The 22,896-nt window shown below is 39.3% G+C and overlaps 2 protein-coding genes across 5 annotated transcripts in view; one reads left to right on the plus strand and one right to left on the minus strand.

The window, feature by feature from the left end:
- cunh7orf50 (chromosome unknown C7orf50 homolog) overlaps positions 1 to 22,896 on the plus strand; it is a 134,512-nt gene that overhangs the window by 24,591 nt on the left and 87,025 nt on the right. The gene's annotated exons all lie outside the window — the stretch shown is intronic.
- On the minus strand, positions 4,931 to 22,267 carry LOC103280211 (uncharacterized). The gene is made up of 2 exons (XM_008118401.3): positions 21,947 to 22,267; positions 4,931 to 8,655 (listed from the first exon to the last, which is right to left on the minus strand). The coding sequence occupies exon 2, from the start codon at positions 8,622 to 8,624 to the stop codon at positions 7,563 to 7,565; it is 1,062 nt and encodes a 353-aa protein (XP_008116608.2). The 5' UTR covers positions 8,625 to 8,655; positions 21,947 to 22,267; the 3' UTR covers positions 4,931 to 7,562.

Genomic DNA, 22,896 nt, shown 5'->3' on the forward strand with positions numbered 1-22,896 from the left:
CTTAAGGAAAAGCCTATTAAACATCAAATTAGGTTATGATTTTACAAATTAAGCACCAAAACATCATGTTATACAACAAATTTGACAGAAAAAGTAGTTCAATACGCAGTAATGTTATGTTGTAATTACTGTATTTACGAATTTAGCACCAAAATATCATGATATATTGAAAACATTGACTACAAAAATGGCTTGGATAATCCAGAATCTTGGAGAAGCGAGGCTTGGATAAGTGAGATTCTACTGTATTGTGATATTTTGGTGCTAAATTCATAAATACAGTCATTAGAACATAACATTACTGTGTATTGAACTACACATTTGTTGTATAACATGATGTTTTGGTGCTTAATTTGTAAAATCAAACCTAATTTGATGTTTAATAGGCTTTTCTTTAATCCCTCCTTATTATCCAAGATATTTGCTTATCCAAGCTTCTGCCGGCCCGTTTAGCTTGGATAAGTGACACTCTACTATACCTTAAAACACAAACATTCACAGTATAATAGATTTATCAGCAAAGGATAGGTACAGAACACAATTTATATTTGATTTTGTTGGAAATAACAATTTTGCTCTCCTCATGCCAGCTGAAATTTAAACCACAGTTCCCCAGAGAAATACATACAATATTAAAAACACATCACATCTCCACAGGCTCCAGGTAAAGAGCTAATGCAGGCTCCATGTGCTTACTGTGTACTCAGACCAGCTATTGGCAATCAACTTTGTTTGGATCTTGGTGATCTTTCCCATTTAGCTCATGGGTTGTTATAACAGTATGTCCTTAATTGCTGCCGGGAGGGAAAAGGCTTGGGTGGCTTAATAGAAGCAAGCAGATTTTCCTCATGACTGGGACAAATATCCAAACACCAAAAAGCTTCCAACATCTTGTTTGTGCTTACTATAAAGTTGAATTTTGAAATAATTGGATAGTCATTTAGGCCAATTAAATATTTTTTAAGTATTTGTTACCATCATACATGGTGGAAAACATTGGTTCACATTTAGAGCAATGTGAAACAAACATTTCACATTTGACTACTTTTGCTTATCCTGATATAGATAATCCCCCACCCCATTTGAAAGCCAATTCCTAGCAGGGTGTCAGTCCTAGTACAAGGCAGGGCTAAGCTGATTTTCAGTGGGTGGGAGGGCATGATTAATTCCTGTCCTCATGACTACTCATTGATTTCTATAAGAAAAAATGGGTTCCCAAGGACTTGAACTAACAAATGTCCAGTAAATGGAATAATAACAATGTATTAAATATCATTAAACATTATATTATGCACAATAAACAATTATGAATTTCAGATAAATGGTTACAAAAGCCAATCAAACTGTTGCATTCACAATATGATGAATGGTAGTTACACAACCTTCTGGCAAACAAACTAGTAAAATGTGGGCTAGACAAAACTACGGTTAGGTGGATCTGTAATTGGCTAAGCGAACGAACCCAAAGGGTGCTCACCAATGCGTCGTCTTCATCATGGAAAGAAGTGACAAGTGGAGTGCCGCAGGGCTCCGTCCTGGGCCCGGTTCTGTTCAACATCTTTATTAACGACTTAGACGAAGGGTTAGAAGGCACGATCATCAAGTTTGCAGACGACACCAAACTGGGAGGGATAGCTAACACTCCAGAAGACAGGAGCAGAATTCAAAACGATCTTTTGACAGACTAGAGAGATGGGCCGAAACTAACAAAATGAAGTTCAACAGGGACAAATGCAAGAGACTTCACTTCGGCAGAAAAAATGGAAATCAAAGATACAGAATGGGGGACGCCTGGCTAGACAGCAGTACATGTGAAAAAGATCTTGGAGTCCTTGTGGACAACAAGTTAAACATGAGCCTACAATGTGATGCGGCTGCTAAAAAAGCCAATGGGATTCCGGCCTACATCAATAGGGGAATAGCGTCTAGATCCAGGGAAGTCCTGCTCCCCCTTATTCTATTCTGCCTTGGTCAGACCACACCTGGAATCACACTGTGTCTGGGCACCACAGTTGAAGGGAGATGTTGACAAGCTGGAAAGCGTCCAGAGGAGGGTGACTAAAATGATCAAAGGTCTGGAGAACAAGCCCTATGAGGAGCGGCTTAAAGAGCTGGGCATGTTTAGCCTGCAGAAGAGGAGGCTGAGAGGAAACATGATAGCCATGAGAGGAAGTCATAGGGAGGAGGGAGGGAGCTTGTTTTCTGCTGCCCTGCAGACTAGGACGCAATGGAACAATGGCTTCAAACTACAGGAAAGGAGATTCCACCTGAACATCAGGAAGAACTTCCTCACTGTGAGAAGGGCTGTTTGGCAGTGGAACTCTCTGCCCCGGAGTATGGTGGAGGCTCCTTCTTTGGAGGCCTTTAAACAGAGGCTGGATGGCCATCTGTCGGGGGTGCTTTGAATGCGATTTCCTGCTTCTTGGCAGGGGGTTGGACTGGATGGCCCATGAGGTCTCTTCCAACTCTACTATTCTATGATTCTATGATTCTACATTCACAATGTAATCAACTTTCTTGGTTATCTTCTTATTTCTTCGTCAAAGAAGAGTAGACCCCTGATCCACAACCGGTTTCGACTACTTATAGTTTTCGTCTGGTGGTAGGGTCTGTAAGTATTGGGTAACATTAATACAATTGTACACAGTGTTTTCTGGCTTGGTAAAATTAACAACTACTAATACATACTACTTACTTTTGTTATTTAGTTCAAACAATTCAAGCATGTACTCAATAAACCATACAGTCATTCATAGATACCGTGGAACCTATTGGGAACATACAGTGGCTTACAAGTTGTTCTCTTGATACATTAAACACAGAATGGATAAAAATAAAATAATGAAAATATATTATGTCTATACTTACAAAGCGTTCTGTTACAAATCAAAGATACTCTGCATTCAGGTTTTATTCTACTGCGAGTAACAGTTTGATTGGCTTTTGTAACAATTTATCTGAAATTTATAATCGTTTATTGTGTATAATTTAATGTTTAATGACATTTAACACATTGGTATTATTCCATTTAGTGGACACTTGTTAGTTCACTTATTTATTTCCACATAAACTCATAAAAGGGTCAGATATGGAGACTTTATTGCCTAAAGGCAAACATGGCTGAAAAATTGGGTAGTATATGTGCTTTGGGAAACGATGGGTCCAGAAACTGACAGTGGTTTCTGATTCATCTGCCTCTGTCTTGAAGAGAGAAAGAAACAGTTGTAATGAATTGGGGGGATATTTGGGGCGAGTCTACCAGCCTCCCCATATCAGATAACTTAAGAAGTGCCAGGAAATCCCTTGTTTGCAGTTCGCAAGTGACAACAGTGTCCTCATCTGCAACATGCAACACTTCTGCATTGTTCTCCTTGCCTTTAGAAGTCCTTTCTGTGCCCAGCGAGGTGATCATATGTGCACACATCTGCCCACACTCCTCTGTTAGGAAGATGTGCAATGTACTAGTAGAGCAGAGCATCATAATTATATTTATCTCCATATCTGAATCAGTTGGACAGCATCCTCCAAGCCCTCTCCTGGCACGGATGCTTATTGCATCCCAAACCCAGCATATTTGGCAGTTGTTTCTAGACATTGTGATGTCTACAGGAAGCACTAGTGATGAAATGGTGTTTCTGGGAGAAGTCGTAATATGTGAACATACACAAGAGTTCAGGATAGTTGTTTACCTGGAGTATTATTGCTTTTATTGTGCTTTTCCTGCATGGTAGGAGATTGGTGGCACAGTGTGTTAAAGCGCTGAGCTGCTGAACTTGCGGACCAAAAGGTCCCAGGTTCAAATCCTGGGAGCAGAATGAGCGCCCTCTGTTAGCCCCAGCTCCTGCCAACCTAGCAGTTCGAAAACATTCAAATGTGAGTAGATCAATAGGTACCGCTCCGGTGGGAAGGTAACAGCACTCTATGCAGTCATGCCAGTGGCCACATGACCTTGGAGGTGTCTACGGACAACGCCGGCTCTTTGGCTTAGAAACAGAGATGAGCACCAACACCCAGAGTCGGTCATGACTGGGCTTAACGTCAGGGGAAACCTTAACCTTAACCTAGGGGATTGAACTAAATGTCCATGTGGTCTCTTCCAACTCTATTATTCTATTATTATGTCTGGAGGGTATTCAGGTGAGATGAGTGTCACAATCAGCCCTCTGTTTCCATGGGTTTTACACCCAGAGATTCAATCAACCACGGTTTGAAAATATTTTTCAAATCTAAAACACAAACCTAGAGCACTACACTGCATAGGGATACCTAGATGTAGTCTTCTGCTGTTTTACATATCCCCAGGCTTTTTCTAGCACTAATCACAATTTTATATAAAGGAATGACATTGTAACAAATGGGACTTGAATACAGTAGAGTCTCACTTATCCAACATAAACAGGCCAGCAGAAGCTTGGATAAGCAAATATCTTGGATAATAAGGAGAAATTAAGGAAAAGCCTATTAAACATCAAATGATTTTACAAATTAAGCACCAAAACATCATGTTACACAACAAATTTGCTAGAAAAAGTATTTCAGTACGCAGTAATGTTATGTTGTAATTACTGTATTTACTAATTTAGCACCAAAATATCATGATATATTGAAAACATTGACTACAAAAATGGCTTGGATAATCCAGAAGCTTGGATACGCGAGGCTTGGATAAGTGAGACTCTACTGTAGTTCAATACGCAGTAATGTTATGTTGTAATTACTGCATTTATGAATTTAGCACCAAAATATCACGATATATTGAAAACATTGACTACAAAAATGGCTTGGATAATCCAGAATCTTGGATAAGCGAGGCTTGGATAAGTGAGACTCTACTGTATCTGTAGATTTTGGTATTCATGAGGGGTGGGGTGACTCCCAGAACCAAACCCTAACAGATTCTGAGAACTCACTGTAATATTATAACACTGAATACTTTTAAGATTAATTTAATAACCTTAAATATGTTGATGCATATGGTATCATAAATGTACATAACAGTATACATGGTAGCAAAGGATAGATCAAGAACAAAAACATGTTCCTACATCAGGCAACTTCTAGAAGCAAGTGTGAGAATGCAGGAATATAAACATATGCAGATAGATGTCTTTAGGCTTCACTTCAGTTAGGGTTTGGGGAGGGATGTGTTGGAAGCCTGACTGAGTTCAGCACAGTCAAATGTCTGCACATGCTATCCTTAAAGAACAGTGTTATCTAGTCCTACCCTCTTCGCTTGAGTTGTTTTTTTCAAAGTAGAATTAGCTTCCGTGAAGGGAGAGAACGTACATGGAAAAGGTCCCATCATGTGTAATATAAAGAAAAAAAGACTACCTTTTGGGCCCATTATGGATAGGTTGTTTTTTTGTTCTGATAAATATCAAAATTCAGTGTGTCTTAAGTTACAGCTAAATCTTTCAATGTAACATTTTGACCCTCCCTGCAGGGCTGACTCCTATTACATTTTACGTGTTCCTTCTTCTGTTCAGATCAGGGTTTTGTTAAAATTGCCAAACTCATTTGGAATGCTGTTTATTGCCCAGCTTAATGAAAGAGCTACTGTCGTTATTGCCTTTTTCTTGCCCTTGTGATTGGCATAGTTTCAATGTTCTCTCCATAACCATTTTAAGGGGCCCAGAATTACCATAGAACATGGACATGGGTTTTTTCCCGATGTGCCTTATTCCCTTCAGTAGCTCACCTTATAGATCTTTCGTGTTGTTGGTCATTTTGTTTGGGTCTTTTGCTAAGGTTTGCCAAATGGGTTTAAGCCTGCCTTAGCTCCAGCCAACCTAGCAGTTCGAAAACATGCAAATGTGAGTAGATCAATAGGTACCGAATAATAAGATAGCCCTAAGAAAAATAATAATGGCTTCTATAATAATACTGTGTCCATGCTGACACATAATATTTCCCCTTGATAAAAGTGGCCTGCATTTGTTGTTACCTAAGGCCAGAGATGGTGGCACAGTGTGTTAAAGCGCTGAGCTGCTGAACTTGCGGACCAAAAGGTGCCAGGTTCAAATCCTGGGAACAGAATGAGCACCCGCTGTTAGCCCCAGCTCCTGCCAACCTAGCTGTTTGAAAACATGCCAATGTGAGTAGATCAATAGGTATCGCTCCGGCGGGAAGGTAACGGCGCTCCATGCAGTCATGCCTATGGCCACATGACCTTGGAGGTGTCTACAGACAACGCCGGCTCTTTGGCTTAGAAATGGAGATGAGCAACAACCCCCAGAGTTGGTCATGACTGGACTTAACGTCAGGGGAAAACCTTTACCTTTAACCCTAGGAAAATAATTTGAAGCCCAGAACAATGGTTTTGTTTGTAGAAGTAATATTTTTTCTCCCATCCTACTGAAAATAAGTCTTTTTGAAAACCTGAATGGTGCAGCAGTTCATTTGGTTAGGAAGTCTGAATACCAGCGAAAAGCAACGTCCCTTTAGTTCTCCTTTCATTTCCTTTTAGGATGCTTGGTTCTCCGTAGGACGTCTAATCTAATGAGACTGCAAGTTCTTCTGTTGTCACATGCATTGTTGACTGATTCCATGTACTGGAAAGACTTTTAGAAGCAAACGTATTCTTTAACAGGCTTCCTTGGGACTGCAAAAATAGAATTGAGAGTTTGGTTGGGATGAATAGAAATCAAGGAAAAGGAGTCTCTCTGCAAGTGACTTGCCTCCCTTACAAATACTTGGAGGTCATCATGTTTGATGGATTATGGAGAGTGACATCTTAGTTGGTGCTATCAGTATGGCTGAGTTATTGGCAAAATAATACCGTGTTTCCCCGAAAATAAGACAGTGTCTTATAATACTTTTTGTTCCCAAAGATACTCTAGGTTTTACTTTCAGGGGATGTCTTATTTTTCCATGAAGAAGAATTCACATTTATTGTTCAACTAAAAATGAACATTTATTATATACTGTACAGTAGTTGTCATCACAAACCAGCATAACCAGATAAACTGAATCCTATCAATAATTTCTTGTTACTATCATTATTTCCATGTACAACACTATGGTACAAACATTTACCGATCCTACATGATCTAGTGTTCTGTTTGGCGGGCATGCTTCCAAACAAAAACTTTGCTAGGTCTTACTTTCGGGGGAGGCCTTATATTTAGCAATTCAGCAAAACCTCTACTAGGTCTTATTTTCTGGGGATGTCTTATTTTAGGGGAAACAGGGTATGTTAATTCAGTAGATGATAATATCCACAGTCTTTCCACTGCATTTTCTCATCTTGAATACATTCTAGTTATAAACGTCAGCAATCTTTAAAAAGTAAAATAAAAAATAAATCCATGACAGAAATAAAAAAGGAGACAACATTTCTCTTCATTAAAGTTCTTCATCAAGTTATCCACACCGTTCTCCACTCTGCTGCCTGGACTTCACCCACAAAAGCAAAGGATGGACCTGCAATGACAATGCTTGCAAAGCCTGCAATTATTTTGATCGCAGCTGTCTTTTTGCACCTAAGAACATCGCTTCTTCAGTAGAGTAAATAAGGCTGGAAGCCTTTTATACATTCAGGTATCTCTTTTAAGCTATTTTTTTTAATTGCTGGTATTTCGGAAGTCCAAATTCAAGTGTGATTCATTTTCAGAGGGCACAGACGAAACTTCAGTGTGAAATTCACGTATTTCAAAGGTATTGGTGCCATCGCGTCTCCCGCAGACCTTTGCAATTTTATTTGCAATACGCAATAAGCCTCTCCTGCATGTCTTATGAAGGAAAAGTATGATCAATAAACTGAGACAGCTTTCGCTGAACAGCATGATTTCTGCAATATTTGTGGTCAGCTCGGTTTGAACTGTCCCTACGCTTCTGTGTAACTTCAAGAGGGCCCTGTAGAGAAGCATCACGTTGTAAAACAGGCGACATATAACCATGGTTATGCTGATCGCAAACACAGTCAAATAAGGCGTAAAACTCTGTCTTGAGTGGTCAATTTCTGTATGGGTTTTTTTAACTAGCAACCGAATGAAGAAGAATAGTTTGGCCAAAGATGGGATGCAGAAGCCAAGGGTAAATTTAATAATCTCATACTCGGGCCATGCAAATAAAGGATCTAATTGGCAGTCTGTTACTTCGTGGTTATTCACTGCACCCAGCATCGCTGTTACTATCAGGGTAGCACATAAGGCGCACATCAATACCAATCCAATGAATACTGTTACGTTTCGGTACGCCTTGCTGATCAAGGCATTCTGGGGTGGGTGCCTGCTGAAAAAAATGCTCAGCACCATTAGCACCCGAAGGTACTGAGAACTGAAGTAACTCAGGTTGAAAAAAAAGGACAGAGTGCCACATTCGAAGTAGGATACTCTGAGATAGTCCGGCCTTGCGGTGACGGTGAAGGACAGCAAAATCAGCGCAATATTGCTGACGGTATGAGCAAAAATCACGGCATCCAATTTCTTCAAGGCATGGTGCATGCAGTTCTTAATGAAGATGCCTAAGATAATGATCCCTGCTAATAGACCAGTCAGGACAAAGAGTGCAATGTAGATATGCATAAGTTTGGCTATTACAGTATCGGAATGCACGACGTCTTCGGCATTGTGGTCTCCTCCCTGGCTCGGGTACCTTACCCATGACATATTATGTGAGACCATTCTTGTGGGAAACGTTGGTTTCTTGGAGGTCCTGCGAACGGAAAGGACAATATAGTGAGTGACTTGAAAAATGTAATTCAATGTAACTCCTATGGGAAGCAGTGCCAGAAAACATCAAATCCTGTTCTTGTCACATAAGGTGTAAACTTGAAAATACAGGAAAGTACAAACCACACACCCCTTATATACAACTCCTACTATGATTCAACAATGTCTTTTCACACAAAAACACCATTATTTCAATTCTTTTTGAAGGATATTTGAATGAGCTTGGGGAGAGAGTGTTTCTGTTTCTTACAAATTTGATTTAAAATGAATCTCTTGGACGTCCAGTGTGATTATCTGTCTAACTTGCTCTTGTCATGCTGGAGGACCTACTAGGAATCTCTTAGTCCTCCAATGCAATCCTACAGTCAGTTTGTGGTGGAAATTGATCATAAAGTCACACTGAAAGAACTAAAAATTCCTAGAGAGTTTATATATATACACACACACACACTGTATATACTGTATATACTCAAGTATAAGCCTAGTTTTTCAGCCCTTTTTTTAAGACTGAAAAAGCCCCCTTCGGCTTATACTCGGGTGAGGGTCCTGGTTGGCTTATATTTGGGTCAGCTTATACTCGAGAATATATATTACATTTATTATTTTTCTCTATTATTGTTGCTACTATTACATTTATTTTACTCTATTTTAATTATTATTATTACTACATTTATTATTTCACTCTGATCTTATTATTATTGTTGCATTTATTATTTTACTCTATTTATTATTACAGTAGAGTCTCACTTATCCAAGCCCCGCTTATCCAAGCTTCTGGTTTATCCAAGCCATTTTTGTAGTCAATGTTTTCAATATATCGTGATATTTTGGTGCTAAATTTGTAAATACAGTAATTACAACATAACATTACTGCGTATTGAAATGCTTTTTCTGTCAAATTTGTTGTTTTGGTGCTTAATTTGTAAAGTCATAACCTAATTTGATGTTTAATAGTCTTTTCCTTAATCCCTCCTTATTATCCAAGATATTCGCTTATCCAAACTTCTGCCGGCCCTTTTAGCTTGGATAAGTGAGACTCTACTGTACTTGTATTATTTTCCTGTATTTATTATTATTATTATTATTATTATTATTATTATTATTATTATTATTACATGTATTATTTTACTCTATTATTATTAAAAGGATACATCAGCACATTTACATTGAAGAAGATGAGAATAATGATTTGATCAGAGTTGAACAGTCTTATCTTAAATTTGAGCTTTATGTAAATATTCAAAAACATTGAACCTACTGATGCCTCTATTAATGTAATTTTATTGGTATCTATTTTTATTTCTGAAATTTACCACCCTCGGCTTATACTGGAGTCAATGTTTTCCCAGTTTTTTTGTGGTAAAATTAGGTGCCTCGGCTTGTATTCGGGTCAGCTTATACTCGAGTATATACGGTATATATAAAAATGTTTCATTATTTCCAGTTTTTCACTTTCACGGAGGTCCTGTTTCCCTAACTCTGGGGAAGAATTGACATTAGTTAAATGGAGGTGGATATTTAAGGGCCCCACTTTCTCTGTAATGCATACCTTGGTTATCATTGTGGTTTGGATATGAGACTCTGGTTTGAGTACATCCTATTTTTAGATGTTGATTTATGCATATTGGGTAGGGGACTAGTGTGAGAACATCCTGCATTTGTCATCCTGAGCTGAAAAGGGTTAGTAGTTCTAACCTAGAATCATAGAATCATAGAATAGTAGAGTTGGAAGAGACCACATGGGCCATCTAGTCCAACCCCCTGCTAAGAAGCAGGAAATCGCATTCAAAGCACCCCCGACAGATGGCCATCCAGCCTCTGCTTAAAAGCCTCCAAGGAAGGAGCCTCCACCACAGCCCTGGGGAGAGAGTTCCACTGTCGAACAGCCCTTCTCACAGTGAGAAGTTCTTCCTGATGTTCAGGTGGAATCTCCTTTCCTGTAGTTTGAAGCCATTGTTCCGTGTCCTAGTCTGCAGGGCAGCAGAAAACAAGCTTGCTCCCTCTTCCCTAGGACTTCCCTTCACGTATTTGTACATGGCTATCATGTCTCCTCTCAGCCTTCTCTTCTGCAGGCTAAACATGCCCAGCTCTTTAAGCCGCTCCTCATAGGGCTTGTTCTCCAGACCCTTAATCATTTTAGTCGCCCTCCTCTGGACGCTTTCCAGCTTGTCAATATCTCCCTTCAACTGTGGTGCCCAAAATTGGACACAGTATTCCAGGTGTGGTCTGACCAAGGCAGAATAGAGGGGGAGCATAACTTCCCTGGATCTAGACGCTATTCCCCTATTGATGCAGGCCAGAATCCCATTGGCTTTTTTAGCAGCCGCATCACATTGTTGGCTCATGTTTAACTTGTTGTCCACGAGGACTCCAAGGTCTTTTTCGCACACACTGCTGTCAAGCCAGGCGTCCCCCATTCTGTATCTTTGATTTCCATTTTTTCTGCCGAAGTGAAGTATCTTGCATTTGTCCCTGTTGAACTTCATTTTGTTAGTTTTGGCCCATCTCTCTAGTCTGTCAAGATCGTTTTGAATTCTGCTCCTGTCTTCTGGAGTGTTAGCACTCCCTCCCAGTTTTGTGTCGTCTGCAAACTTGATGATCGTGCCTTCTAATCCTTCGTCTAAGTCATTAATAAAGATGTTGAACAGAACCGGGCCCAGGACAGAACCCTGCGGCACTCCACTTGTCACTTCTTTCCATGATGAAGACGACGCATTGGTGAGCACCCTTTGGGTTCGTTCGCTTAGCCAATTACAGATCCACCTAACCGTAGTTTTGTCTAGCCCACATTTTACTAGTTTGTTTGCCAGAAGGTCGTGGGGGACTTTGTCGAAGGCCTTACTGAAATCCAGGTACGCTACATCCACAGCATTCCCTGTATCGACCCAACTCGTAACTCTATCGAAAAAAGAGATCAGATTAGTCTGGCATGACTTGTTTTTGGTAAATCCATGTTGACTGTTAGCAATGACCGCATTTGTTTCTAAGTGTTCGCAGACCACTTCCTTAATGATCTTTTCCAGAATTTTGCCTGGTATTGATGTGAGGCTGACCGGACGGTAATTGTTTGGGTCGTTCTTTTTTCCCTTCTTGAAGATAGGGACCACATTCGCCCTCCTCCAATCTGCTGGGACTTCTCCCGTTCTCCAAGAACTCTCGAAAATAATTGCCAGTGGTTCTGAAATAACTTCCGCTAGTTCCTTCAGTACTCTTGGGTGTAGCTGATCTGGCCCTGGGGACTTGAATTCGTTTAGAGAGGCCAAGTGTTCCTGGACAACTTGTTTCCCTATTTGGGGTTGGATTTCCCCCAATCCTTCGTCCATTCCGTGTTGCTGAGGTTGAAGATGGCTTTCTTTTTCTGAGAAGACCGAGGCAAAGAAGGCATTAAGTAGTTCTGCCTTTTCCCTGTCCCCTGTCGCCATCACCCCATCTTCTCCTTGCAATGGCCCTATCGCCTCCTTTTTCTTCCTTTTTCTACCAACGTAAGCAAAAAAGCCTTTTTTGTTGTTTTTTATGTCCCTGGCAAGCCTGAGCTCATTTTGCGCTTTAGCCTTGCGAACCTTTTCCCTACAGGAGTTGGCTATACGTTTGAATTCTTCTTTGGTGATTTCTCCCCTTTTCCACTTCTTGTGCATGTCACTTTTGAGCTTTAGCTCAGTTAGAAGTTCTTTGAACATCCATTCTGGCTTCTTTGCACTTGTCTTATTTTTCTTCTTTGTTGGCACTGTTTGCATTTGCGCCTTGAGTATTTCACTTTTGAAAAACTCCCATCCATCCTTAACTCCCTTGTTTTTTAATATCGGCGTCCATGGAATGCCGCTCAGTAATTCCTTCATTTTTTGGAAGTCAGCTCTCTTAAAGTCCAGAATGCGTGTTTGACTTGTCTTAGTTTCAGCATTCCTTTGTATTGCAAACTGCAGGAGCACATGGTCACTTGCCCCTAAGGATCCAACCACTTCAACTGTATTGATCAGGTCTTCCACATTTGTTAAGATTAGATCAAGAGTTGCTGATCCCCTTGTTGCCTCTTCTACCTTCTGGACCATAAAATTATCTGCAAGGCAAGTGAGGAATTTGTTGGACTTTGTACTCTTGGCTGAGTTTGTTTTCCAGCAGATATCGGGATAATTGAAATCGTCCATGACTACTATATCTCTTCTTTGTGCCTGTTTGGTCAGCTGTTGACAGAAGGCTTCATCAAGTCCTTCATCCTGACTCGGAGGTCTGTAGTAGACACCCACGACAAGATCTTTTTGAGTCCCGGTTCCCTTGATTCTTATCCAGATGCTTTCAAGCTGGTTTCCCGGATTACAGTCTTGCATTTCTTCTGCAACGTAACTGTTTTTGACATATAAAGCTACTCCCCCTCCTCTCCCCTTTGTTCTATTTCTGTGAAAGAGGTTATAGCCCTCAATGGTTAAATTCCAGTGATGGGAGTTATCCCACCAGGTTTCAGTGATGCCTATGACATCGTATGTGTGGTGCTGTGCTAGGAGTTGGAGTTCGTCTTGCTTATTTCCCATGCTCTGAGCAATGTGGTGGCTATGTGGTGGCTTTCTGCATTCTTACACATCCTCTCTCTTTGCTACAGTTTTCACGAACCGTTTTTAAACTTCTCCTTGACTTTGTATGACATAGGAGATCTGATATGCAGGCGATAGGAATCCAAACCTTCCCTCCCTCTCTGGCATGTGGAATTAATGGCATAGTTCCTTGACTCATGGGCAATGTTAATACTGTTTATGGCTTTGAGATTCATGAAGAAAGGCTTGATATTTATCATAACCTGAACCCAACCATAGTCCCGGTAACAGGACAGGCTAATTTCTGTACAGTCAACCAGCCAGGAAAATGATGCTTGCCACATACTAGCCTTGTGAAAAACAAAACATTTTCCCTCTTCTAGCATCTGCCTGCTTTTCAGCCCTTTTTCATTCAATGCACTAATATATCTGTCTTCACTGGCACAAGGGAGCCTTAGTGTTTTGAAAGGTGGGGTGTAAATAAAGGTGGTAATGATAAAAATGACAGTATTGGTAATGATGGTAGTGATAGAGATCCTATTCTTCTAGAACTTGTAACCTGTCTATGGCTTTTCTTTTAACAATAGACCTTTTACAACATTTGTGAAAACTGTTGACGAAGACTTTCATGGCCAGAATCGCAGGGTTGTTGTGTGTTTTCCGAGCTGTATGGCCATGTTCCAGAAGCATTCTCTTCTGACGTTTCGCCCACATCTATGGCAAGCATCCTCAGAGGTTGTGAGGTATGTACACCTATACCTCAGACCTATACAGACCTATGCTTCACCCCTCTGAGGATGGCTGGCATAGATGTGGGTGAAACGTCAGGAGAAAATGCTTCTGGAGCATGGCAATACAGCCCGGAAAACACACAACAACCCTTTGAGAAAACCACCATTTCCCATCATAACTAATAGCACTTTTTTATTTAAAGAGTTCATTTGCCTAAATCCCATGGTACGGTTTGTAAGGATTGGAAAAGGCTACAGTAGAGTCTCACTAATCCAAGACTCGGTTATCCAACGTTCTGGATTATCCAACGCATTTTTGTAGTCAATGTTTTCAATACACCATGATATTTTGGTGCTAAATTCGTAAATACAGTAATTACTACATAGCATTACTTCATATTGAACTACCTTTTCTGTCAAATTTGTTGTATAACATGATGTTTTGGTGCTTAATTTGTAAAATCATAACCTAATTTGATGTTTAATAGGCTTTTCCTTAATGCCTCCTTATTATCCAACATATTCACTGATCCAACATTCTGCCGGCCCGTTTATGTTGGATAAGTGAGACTCTACTGTATTTTGTTTCTTTCAAACTTAAAAGTTTTAGCACTATTATCTGATTATGTTCTTAATCGCTAACTTTGGCCTCTGCATGTGCATGTTTATGTTTATAGCAGTTATAAATTCCTAAAGATTTGGGTTTCTTAAGGTGAAGCCGACAGGGGATTATCTGTAATGGCTCAATCATGTGGTGCCATCATGATTCTGTTACCATGAGAAGGCATCATTTTTCCTTTTAAGCAAATAATAGACTACGTAGAAAGATTCAGTGTCTGTTTGCTCCTCAGAAAATGACTGCAATAAATATGGAACATGTCATTTTATTGGCCACCTAAAAGCACAATTTGTTCATTATCAAAAAAGACGATTTCCATATAGTTTGTTAGAGGAAATCGGTTGCCAATATTATTCTGGGTTTTTAGAAAAGAAGATACAGAGCTTGTGTTGCGATAGGATAAACAATTCATATTTAAAATCATGCAGCTTTGAAAACCATTAGCACATTTTGAAAGCTAGTTTATAGTGCCTGCACATATCTGCAATTAAAATATATAGCATGCTACGTTTGGTATTTCATCTTCTGTTTCCTTTCGAACATAAGCATTTCAGTTTTTGCATTAATCTCCCGATTTAATGCAGGGGCTTCTTCAAATCATTCAATAATATGCAAAGCTGATCTGTTCAAGCAGAGTGTATATATACAATGAGTTGCTGTGGCACTCCAATGGCTTGGGTTTTTTTCTCCTTATCAGAGGTTTCCATAGAGTCTCATCTAATAATAGAATAATATTCTTCCATAAGGCTTTCTTATGTGTCTTTAATAGAGTTCTGTCACAGTTAGAAATTTTGCACTTTATATCACCCCATTAATTGCTGTTCGGTGATTCTCAAGCAGGTGATTGTGAAGCACCAAGGTGCCTTTATTTTAATGTATTGTCAAAGGCTTTCATGGCTGAAATCACTATGTTGCTGTCAGTCTTTCGGGCTGTATGGCCCTGTTCCAGAAACTTTCTCCCCTGACATTTCGCCCACATCTGTGGCAGGCGAAACGTCAGGAGAAAAAGCTTCTGGAACAGGGCCATACAGCCCGAAAGACTCACAGTAACCCTGCCTTTATTTTGTGTGTTTGTTAGTAACTGTCTTTTGAACTGTTACTTGGTTAGTGCGAGTACAGTAGAGTTTCACTTATCCAAGCCTCTGGATTATTCAAGCCATTTTTGTAGTCAATGTTTTCAATACATTGTGATATTTTGGTGCCAAATTTGTAAATACAGTAATTACTACACAGCATTACTGCGTATTGAACTACTTTTTCTGTCAAATTTGTTGTATAACATGATGTTTTGGTGCTTAATTTGTAAAATCATAACCTAACTTGATGTTTAATAGGCTTTTCCTTAATTCCTCCTTATTATCCAAGATATTTGCTTATCCAAGCCTCTGGATTATCCAAGTCATTTTTGTAGTCAATGTTTTCAATATATCGTGATATTTTGGTGCTAAATTCGTAAATACAGTAATTACAACATAACATTACTGCATATTGAACTACTTTTTCTGTCAAATTTGTTGTATAACATAATGTTTTGGAGCTTAATTTGTAAAATCATAACCTAAGTTGATGTTTAATAGGCTTTTCCTTAATTCCTCATTATTATCCAACATATTCGCTTATCCAAGCCTCTGGATTATCCAAGTCATTTTTGTAGTCAATGTTTTCAATATAGCGTGATAATTTGGTGCTAAATTCGTAAATACAGTAATTACTACATAGCATTACTGCGTATTGAACTACTTTTTCTGTCAAATTTGTTGTATAACATGATGTTTTGGAGCTTAATTTGTAAAATCATAACCTAATTTGATGTTTAATAGGCTTTTCCTTAATCCCTCCTTATTATGCAAGATATTCGCTTATCCAAGCTTCTGCCGGCCCGTTTATGTTGGATAAGTGAGACTCTACTGTATATATAAAGCCCACCCAAATGCCATTTGGTCAGATCTCAAATAACAAATCATAAGAATCCGTTCATAAACATGAGCTAAGTCTTGTTATGTATGTTTTGAACTTGTTTAGCTGGGGAATATAGAATAGGATCTTGACCGTGAAAGCTATATCAGACCTATGTGAAACAAATAAACCTGTCTCACTCAACCGCAAACTTTGTAGTCTGAGTGGAGTTTGAACTTTTTGATGAAAAGTTTTGCATGCGTGCAGACCTGACATGGCCAAATTTGCATACTGGCAGGGTTTGGGGGTAATTGTCCTGGGAATCTGGGAGTTGTAGTTCACCCACATTCAGAAAACACTGAACCCATCCAACGACAGATCTGGAACAAACTTGACACACAGACCCAACATGGCCAACCGTGAATACTAGCATGGGTTTGGGGTGATTGCCCTGGAAATCTGGGAGTTGTAGTTCACTCGTATTCAGAAAACACTGAACCCAGCCAACGACAGATCTGGACCAAACTTGACACACAGACCCAACATGGCCAACTGTGAATACTGGGAGAGTTTTGGGAGGGTTGACCCAAGATTTTTGGAATTTGTAGTTCACCCACATCCTTATGCATTTTCTAATGGAAGCATTCATACAAAACAGAAGCAATGACTGAGTTTTTTTTCTAAAACATAGGCTAACATATGACCAAACATAACACCCAAAAACAAACAAATCCCTTTTCAAGTAACATGGGCATCGCTGGGTACCCAAGCTAGTCTATATATATAAAAGAGTGATGGCATCACGGCAGCGGACAAAACAACAAAAGTAAACACCCCACAACCTCGAAAATTGACAGCACAAACCCTCATCCATTCCTCTAGGTTGATACAACAAAAAGAAAAGAAAAATAAAGTCCTAATTAGAGGGAGAGGAATAATTGTTTTTATCCAATTGCTGCTAAGCTCCGCTCACTTGGTCTCCTAGCAACCCACTCAGCCCACGGGACCCTTTACCTTAACTACCACCAATTCCTCAATACTCTATTTCCCATACCACCATACTTCGCCACAGCAACGCGTGGCCGGGCACAGCTAGTAATATATAAAGAGCCAGATAGGTAAAGGTTTCCCCTGACATTAAGTCCAGTCGTGTCCGACTCTGGGGGTTGGTGCTCATCTCCATTTCTAAGCCGAAGAGCCGGCGTTGTCCATAGACATCTCCAAGCTCATGTGGCTGGCATGACTGCATGGAGCGCTGTTACCTTCCTACCAGAGCGGTACCTATTGATCTACTCACATTTGCATGTTGGCAGAAGCTGGGGCTAATAGTGGGAGCTCACCCACTCCCCGAATTCGAACCTGGCATCCCTTTGGTCAGCAAGTTGAGCAACTCAGTGGTTCAACCCACTGTGCCACCGGGGGCTCCCTAAACAGCCAGATATTTAGGTGTAGCATCCTGCTTCTCACAGCAAGACCTTTATCTCTAGAAACACTGCTAGAAACAGAAAGACAAGATTGTCTACCGTGAAGCTGCTTTTCCAATGCTGTATGAAAAGGGAGTACTAGATGTCGGAAAGCTGCACTCACGGCATAAGCCTAAATTGTGTGTATGCATTGCATGGGAAGGATTTGTCTGCTCGACTGACAGTCATTTGCCAATGCTCAGCAAGGAATTAGGATTTTGATGTAAATGGGATTAGTTTCTTTCCATTCAGCTACCAATATAAATTCTACTTCATTAATATATGTTGAACTGAAAAATCACTTGGGAGTTTCTTATGGTTGGGGGAAAAAAACCCACAGAAAAGAATTTACCGAGAATAGTACATCCGCTGAAGCCTGAGCTGGTGGGTTATTAAAATGAGCTGTTTATACCCAAAGTGTTCCTTGCTTAAGTTTTAATAATACTGAACTGACTTGGTTTTTAGCTATGCAATATCTAGCTCATATAGTATTTTATGTAGTATTTTAAGAGTGCATCCCGTCATTGATATACCGTATATACTCGAGTATAAGCCTAGTTTTTCAGCCCTTTTTTAAGACTGAAAAAGCCCCCCTCAGCTTATACTCAGGTGAGGGCCTTGGTTGGCTTATTTGGATCACCTTATACTCGAGAATATATGGTACATTTATTATTTTTTCTCTATTATTATTGGTATTGTTACATTTATTATTTTTCTCTATTATTGTTGCTACTATTACATTTATTTTACTCTATTTTTATTTTTATTTTTATTATTGACACAACGGCATTGTATGACACAGCAAACAAGATAGATATGCTGGATTTCGTATCACATTATTCTTATTAATACATTTATTATTTCACTCTGATCTTATTATTATTATTGCATTTATTATTTTACTCTATAATTACATGTATTATTTTGCTCTATTGTTATTAAAAGGATACATAAGCACATTTACATTGAAGAAGGTGAGAATAATGATTTGATCAGAGTTGGACAGTCTTATCTTAAATTTGAGATTGATGTAAATATTCAGAAAACATTTAACCTACCAATGCTTCAATTAATGTAATTTTATTGGTATCTATTTTTATTTCTGAAATTTACCACCCTCGGCTTATACTGGAATCAATGTTTTCCCAGTTTTATGTAAATATTCAAAAAATATTTAACCTGCCGATGCCTCAATCAATGTAATTTTAGTAGTATCTATTTTTATTTCGGAAATTTACCACCCTCGGCTTATACTGGAGTCAGTGTTTTCCCAGTTTTATGTAAATATTCAAAAAATATTTAACCTGCCGATGCCTCAATCAATGTAATTTATTAGTATCTATTTTTATTTCTGAAATTTACCACCCTCGGCTTATACTGGAGTCAATGTTTTCCCAGTTTTATGTAAATATTCAAAAAATATTTAACCTGTCGATGCCTCAATTAATGTAATTTTATTAGTATCTATTTTTATTTCGGAAATTTACCGCTCTCGGCTTATATTTGAGTCAATGTTTTCCCAGGTTTTTGCAGTAAAATTAGTTGCCTCAGCTTATATTCGGGTGGGCTTATACTCGAGTATATAGGGTATGTAGAATTTTTATGTAGTATTTTAATGGTGTATTTTGTATTTATCTGTATTTTACTGCTATGGAAAAGAGAGCACAAATAGTCACCCATTTATTACAAAACAGCAGTAGGCAAGATTCTTTCTAATCCCGCTCCCCATCCTCACTTTTTCTCCTGGTTCCCATTCTTTCATTTGTCTGGCCTCTCTATTTTTAAAACAGAGCAGTGTGCTGTTAGTGTTAAGGTTTATTTACTTTGGCAATGGAGGTAAAAATGTTCTGGAATCCTGTTCTTAGGCTCAAAATGCTCAGCTCATAAATTTTCGCTGCCGATAGATGGAGCTGAACCACGGCACGGAAGAGATTGCGAGGACCACAGGATAGATAGATCTCTCTCGACAAAGAAAGCCAGGAGTCGAAACAATTTGCTTAAAACACTCAAGAAATAAACTGACAGCTTATTTGAAAACTTTCAAGCTGTAGTACTGTTTGGGTGGCATTATTTGAGAAACCAAAACTGTTTTTGTATCGTCGTTTCTGCATATGAGAATCCTACTTCCTTTTTTTGGGAAGTTGTTTCGCCCGCAGAATGTTTTGCACGCAACTGCTAACAAATCTGTGTGGTTTTAACTTTTTTAATACTACATTGGATTACAGTAGAACTGAATTGGACAGGGGAATTATTTCTGCACAAACATATAATAATAATAATAATAATAATAATAATAATAATAATAATAATAATAATAATAATAATAATAATAATGGGATCTGAGCGCATCATCCGAAAATATATCACACAGTCCTAGACACTTGGGAAGTGTTCGACTTGTGATTTTGTGATATGAAATACAGCATATCTATCTTGTTTGCTGTGTCATAGTAAAATAATAATAATAATAATAATAATAATAATAATAATAATAACTTTATTCTTATACTTCATCCCATCTCTCCAAAGGGACTCAGGGCGGCTTACATGGGGCCTTGCCCAACACAACAATATAAAAAAAACAGCAAAAAAATATTAGAAAGTTGAGACATCTGTATAGAAGAATGTGTCGTCGAAGGCTTTCATGGCCAGGATCACAGGGTTGTTGTATATTTTCCAGGCTGTATGGCCATGTTCCAGAAGCATTCTCTCCTGACATTTCACCCACCTCACCACCTCTGAGGATGCCTGCCATAGATGTGGGCGAAATGTCAGGAGAGAATGCATCTGGAACATGGCCATACAGCCCGGTAAACATACAACAAGCCACGAAAGCCTTCGACAACAAACCATAACATAGTCATGAGTTGGGATCAAAGTGTGATGGGATACAGAAAGATGCCAGCTCAACCCTGGCCATACAACCTTTGTGCTTTTTTGCATTGTTTTTCTCACAACCTCTGAGAATGCTTGTCATAGATGTGGGCGAAACGTCAGGAGAGAATACTTCTAGAACATGGCCATACAGCCCGGAAAACATACAACAACCCTGTATAGAAGAATGTCAACAGTGTTGTTTAAATTTTGCCATTTCTGTCACTCTTAGTTCATTTTTTCCTCTAGAATAGCAGAAGAAAAAATGAATGTTTAATACAAATAGATAATCCTCCCCCAGCTGTTTGTTTAAATAGTTGAAGCATCTGGCTTCTTCAGCATTTAAGTGACACTTATTCATCAAAAGTATTGTAGTAGAAAAGTGGAAAAATATACCTCACAACCTCTGAGGATGCCTGCCACAGATGTGGGCGAAACGTCAGGAGAGAATGCTTCTGGAACATGGCCAGACAGCCTGAAAGACTCACAGCAATTCAGTGATTCCGGCCATGAAAGCCTTCGACGATACATTTTTAAAGCATGTGGGCGAAACGTCAGGAGAGAATGCTTCTGGAACATGGCCAGACAGCCTGAAAGACTCACAGCAATTCAGTGATTCCGGCCATGAAAGCCTTCAATGATACATTTTTACAGCATGTGGGCGAAACATCAGGAGAGAATGCTTCTGGAACATGGCCAGACAGCTGGAAAGACTCCCAGCAATTCAGTGATTCCGGCCATGAAAGCCTTCGACTATACATTTTTACAACATGTGGGTGAAACGTCAGGAGAGAATGCTTCTGGAACATGGCCAGACAGCCCGAAGGACTCACAGCAACCCAGTGATTCCGGCCATGAAAGCCTTCGACGATACATTTTTACAGCATGTGGGCGAAACTTCAGGAGAGAATGCTTCTGGAACATGGCCAGACAGCCCAAAAGACTCACAGCAACCCAGTGATTCCGGCCATGAAAGCCTTCGACAATACATTTTTATAGCATGTTTCCCCCCCAGATGAGACATTAATAGGCAGTTTGCATCCTTTCGAAAAATTTGGAAAGGAAAGAGGGTTAGAAGTCCAAAGCTCTTTGCATACAATATGTTTAACGGCTTTAACTGGAGTTGAAAATATTTCATATTCAAAACAAAGAACTGTATATCACTTACCTGTGAAAGAAAATATTCTGCAGATGCAACAGGCTTGCACTCTCTCTTTATGGTCAGTTTGATGAAATTGCTGCTCGGAGGAAAATAGCAGACAGTTCTAGTGCAAACTCAGCTTCCTGTATGCAGTGACGTCTTCTGCTTAAAGACTCAGACTACAAAAACCTACAGTTCTGTAGGGAAAAGGACTTGGTTTCAAGTAATTCAAACCATACACGTTGCATCTCGAGCAGGCCTATGGCTCCATCATGTGACTCTAAAATTCACGTTGCCTTACGCAGGGGATATTTCGGTGCCTCAGAACAGAAACATAGTGTTCAGCCCTATATTTTTGGGTATGTGAGGCCATCCAGTGGCTTCTCACTTCAGAATGTAGTTTATATTTAAAACGTAAAGGCGTTCTGCCCACATTTACTGATCCTTGGAAGGCATATTTTCTAAGAAAATACGCTTTGCATTTACAAAAATGCTGCACATATGAAAATAATAACAAATATATTAAAGGTAATCCTTCAAGCTCTTTCACTACCCTTTAAGACAATGGTAATTAATTACCGTATATACTCGAGTATAAGCTGAGTTTTTCAGCCCTTTTTTAGGACTGAAAAAGCCCCCTTCGGCTTATACTCAGGTGAGGGTCCTGGTTGGCTTATATTTGAGTCGGCTTATACTCGAGTATATATGGTACATTTATTATTTTTCTCTATTATTATTGGTATTATTACATTGATTATTTTACTCTATTCATTATTATTATTACATTTATTATTTTACTCTATTATTATTATTACATTTATTATTTTAGGGTTGTTGTATGTCCTTCGGGCTGTGTGGCCATGTTCCAGAAGTATTCTCTCCTGACGTTTCGCCCACATCTATAGCAGGCATCCTCAGAGGATTAAACATCAACTTATCCATACCTCATCCATACCTCACAACCTCTGAAGATGCCT

Source organism: Anolis carolinensis, unplaced genomic scaffold, assembly GCF_035594765.1.
Source record: "Anolis carolinensis isolate JA03-04 unplaced genomic scaffold, rAnoCar3.1.pri scaffold_13, whole genome shotgun sequence".
In the NCBI taxonomy this organism is placed as follows: domain Eukaryota; kingdom Metazoa; phylum Chordata; class Lepidosauria; order Squamata; family Dactyloidae; genus Anolis; species Anolis carolinensis.

Coding starts and splice junctions, on each gene's coding strand:
- LOC103280211 (XM_008118401.3), bottom strand. CDS start 8,624: ATGGTCTCACATAATATGTCATGGGTAAGGTACCCGAGCCAGGGAGGA.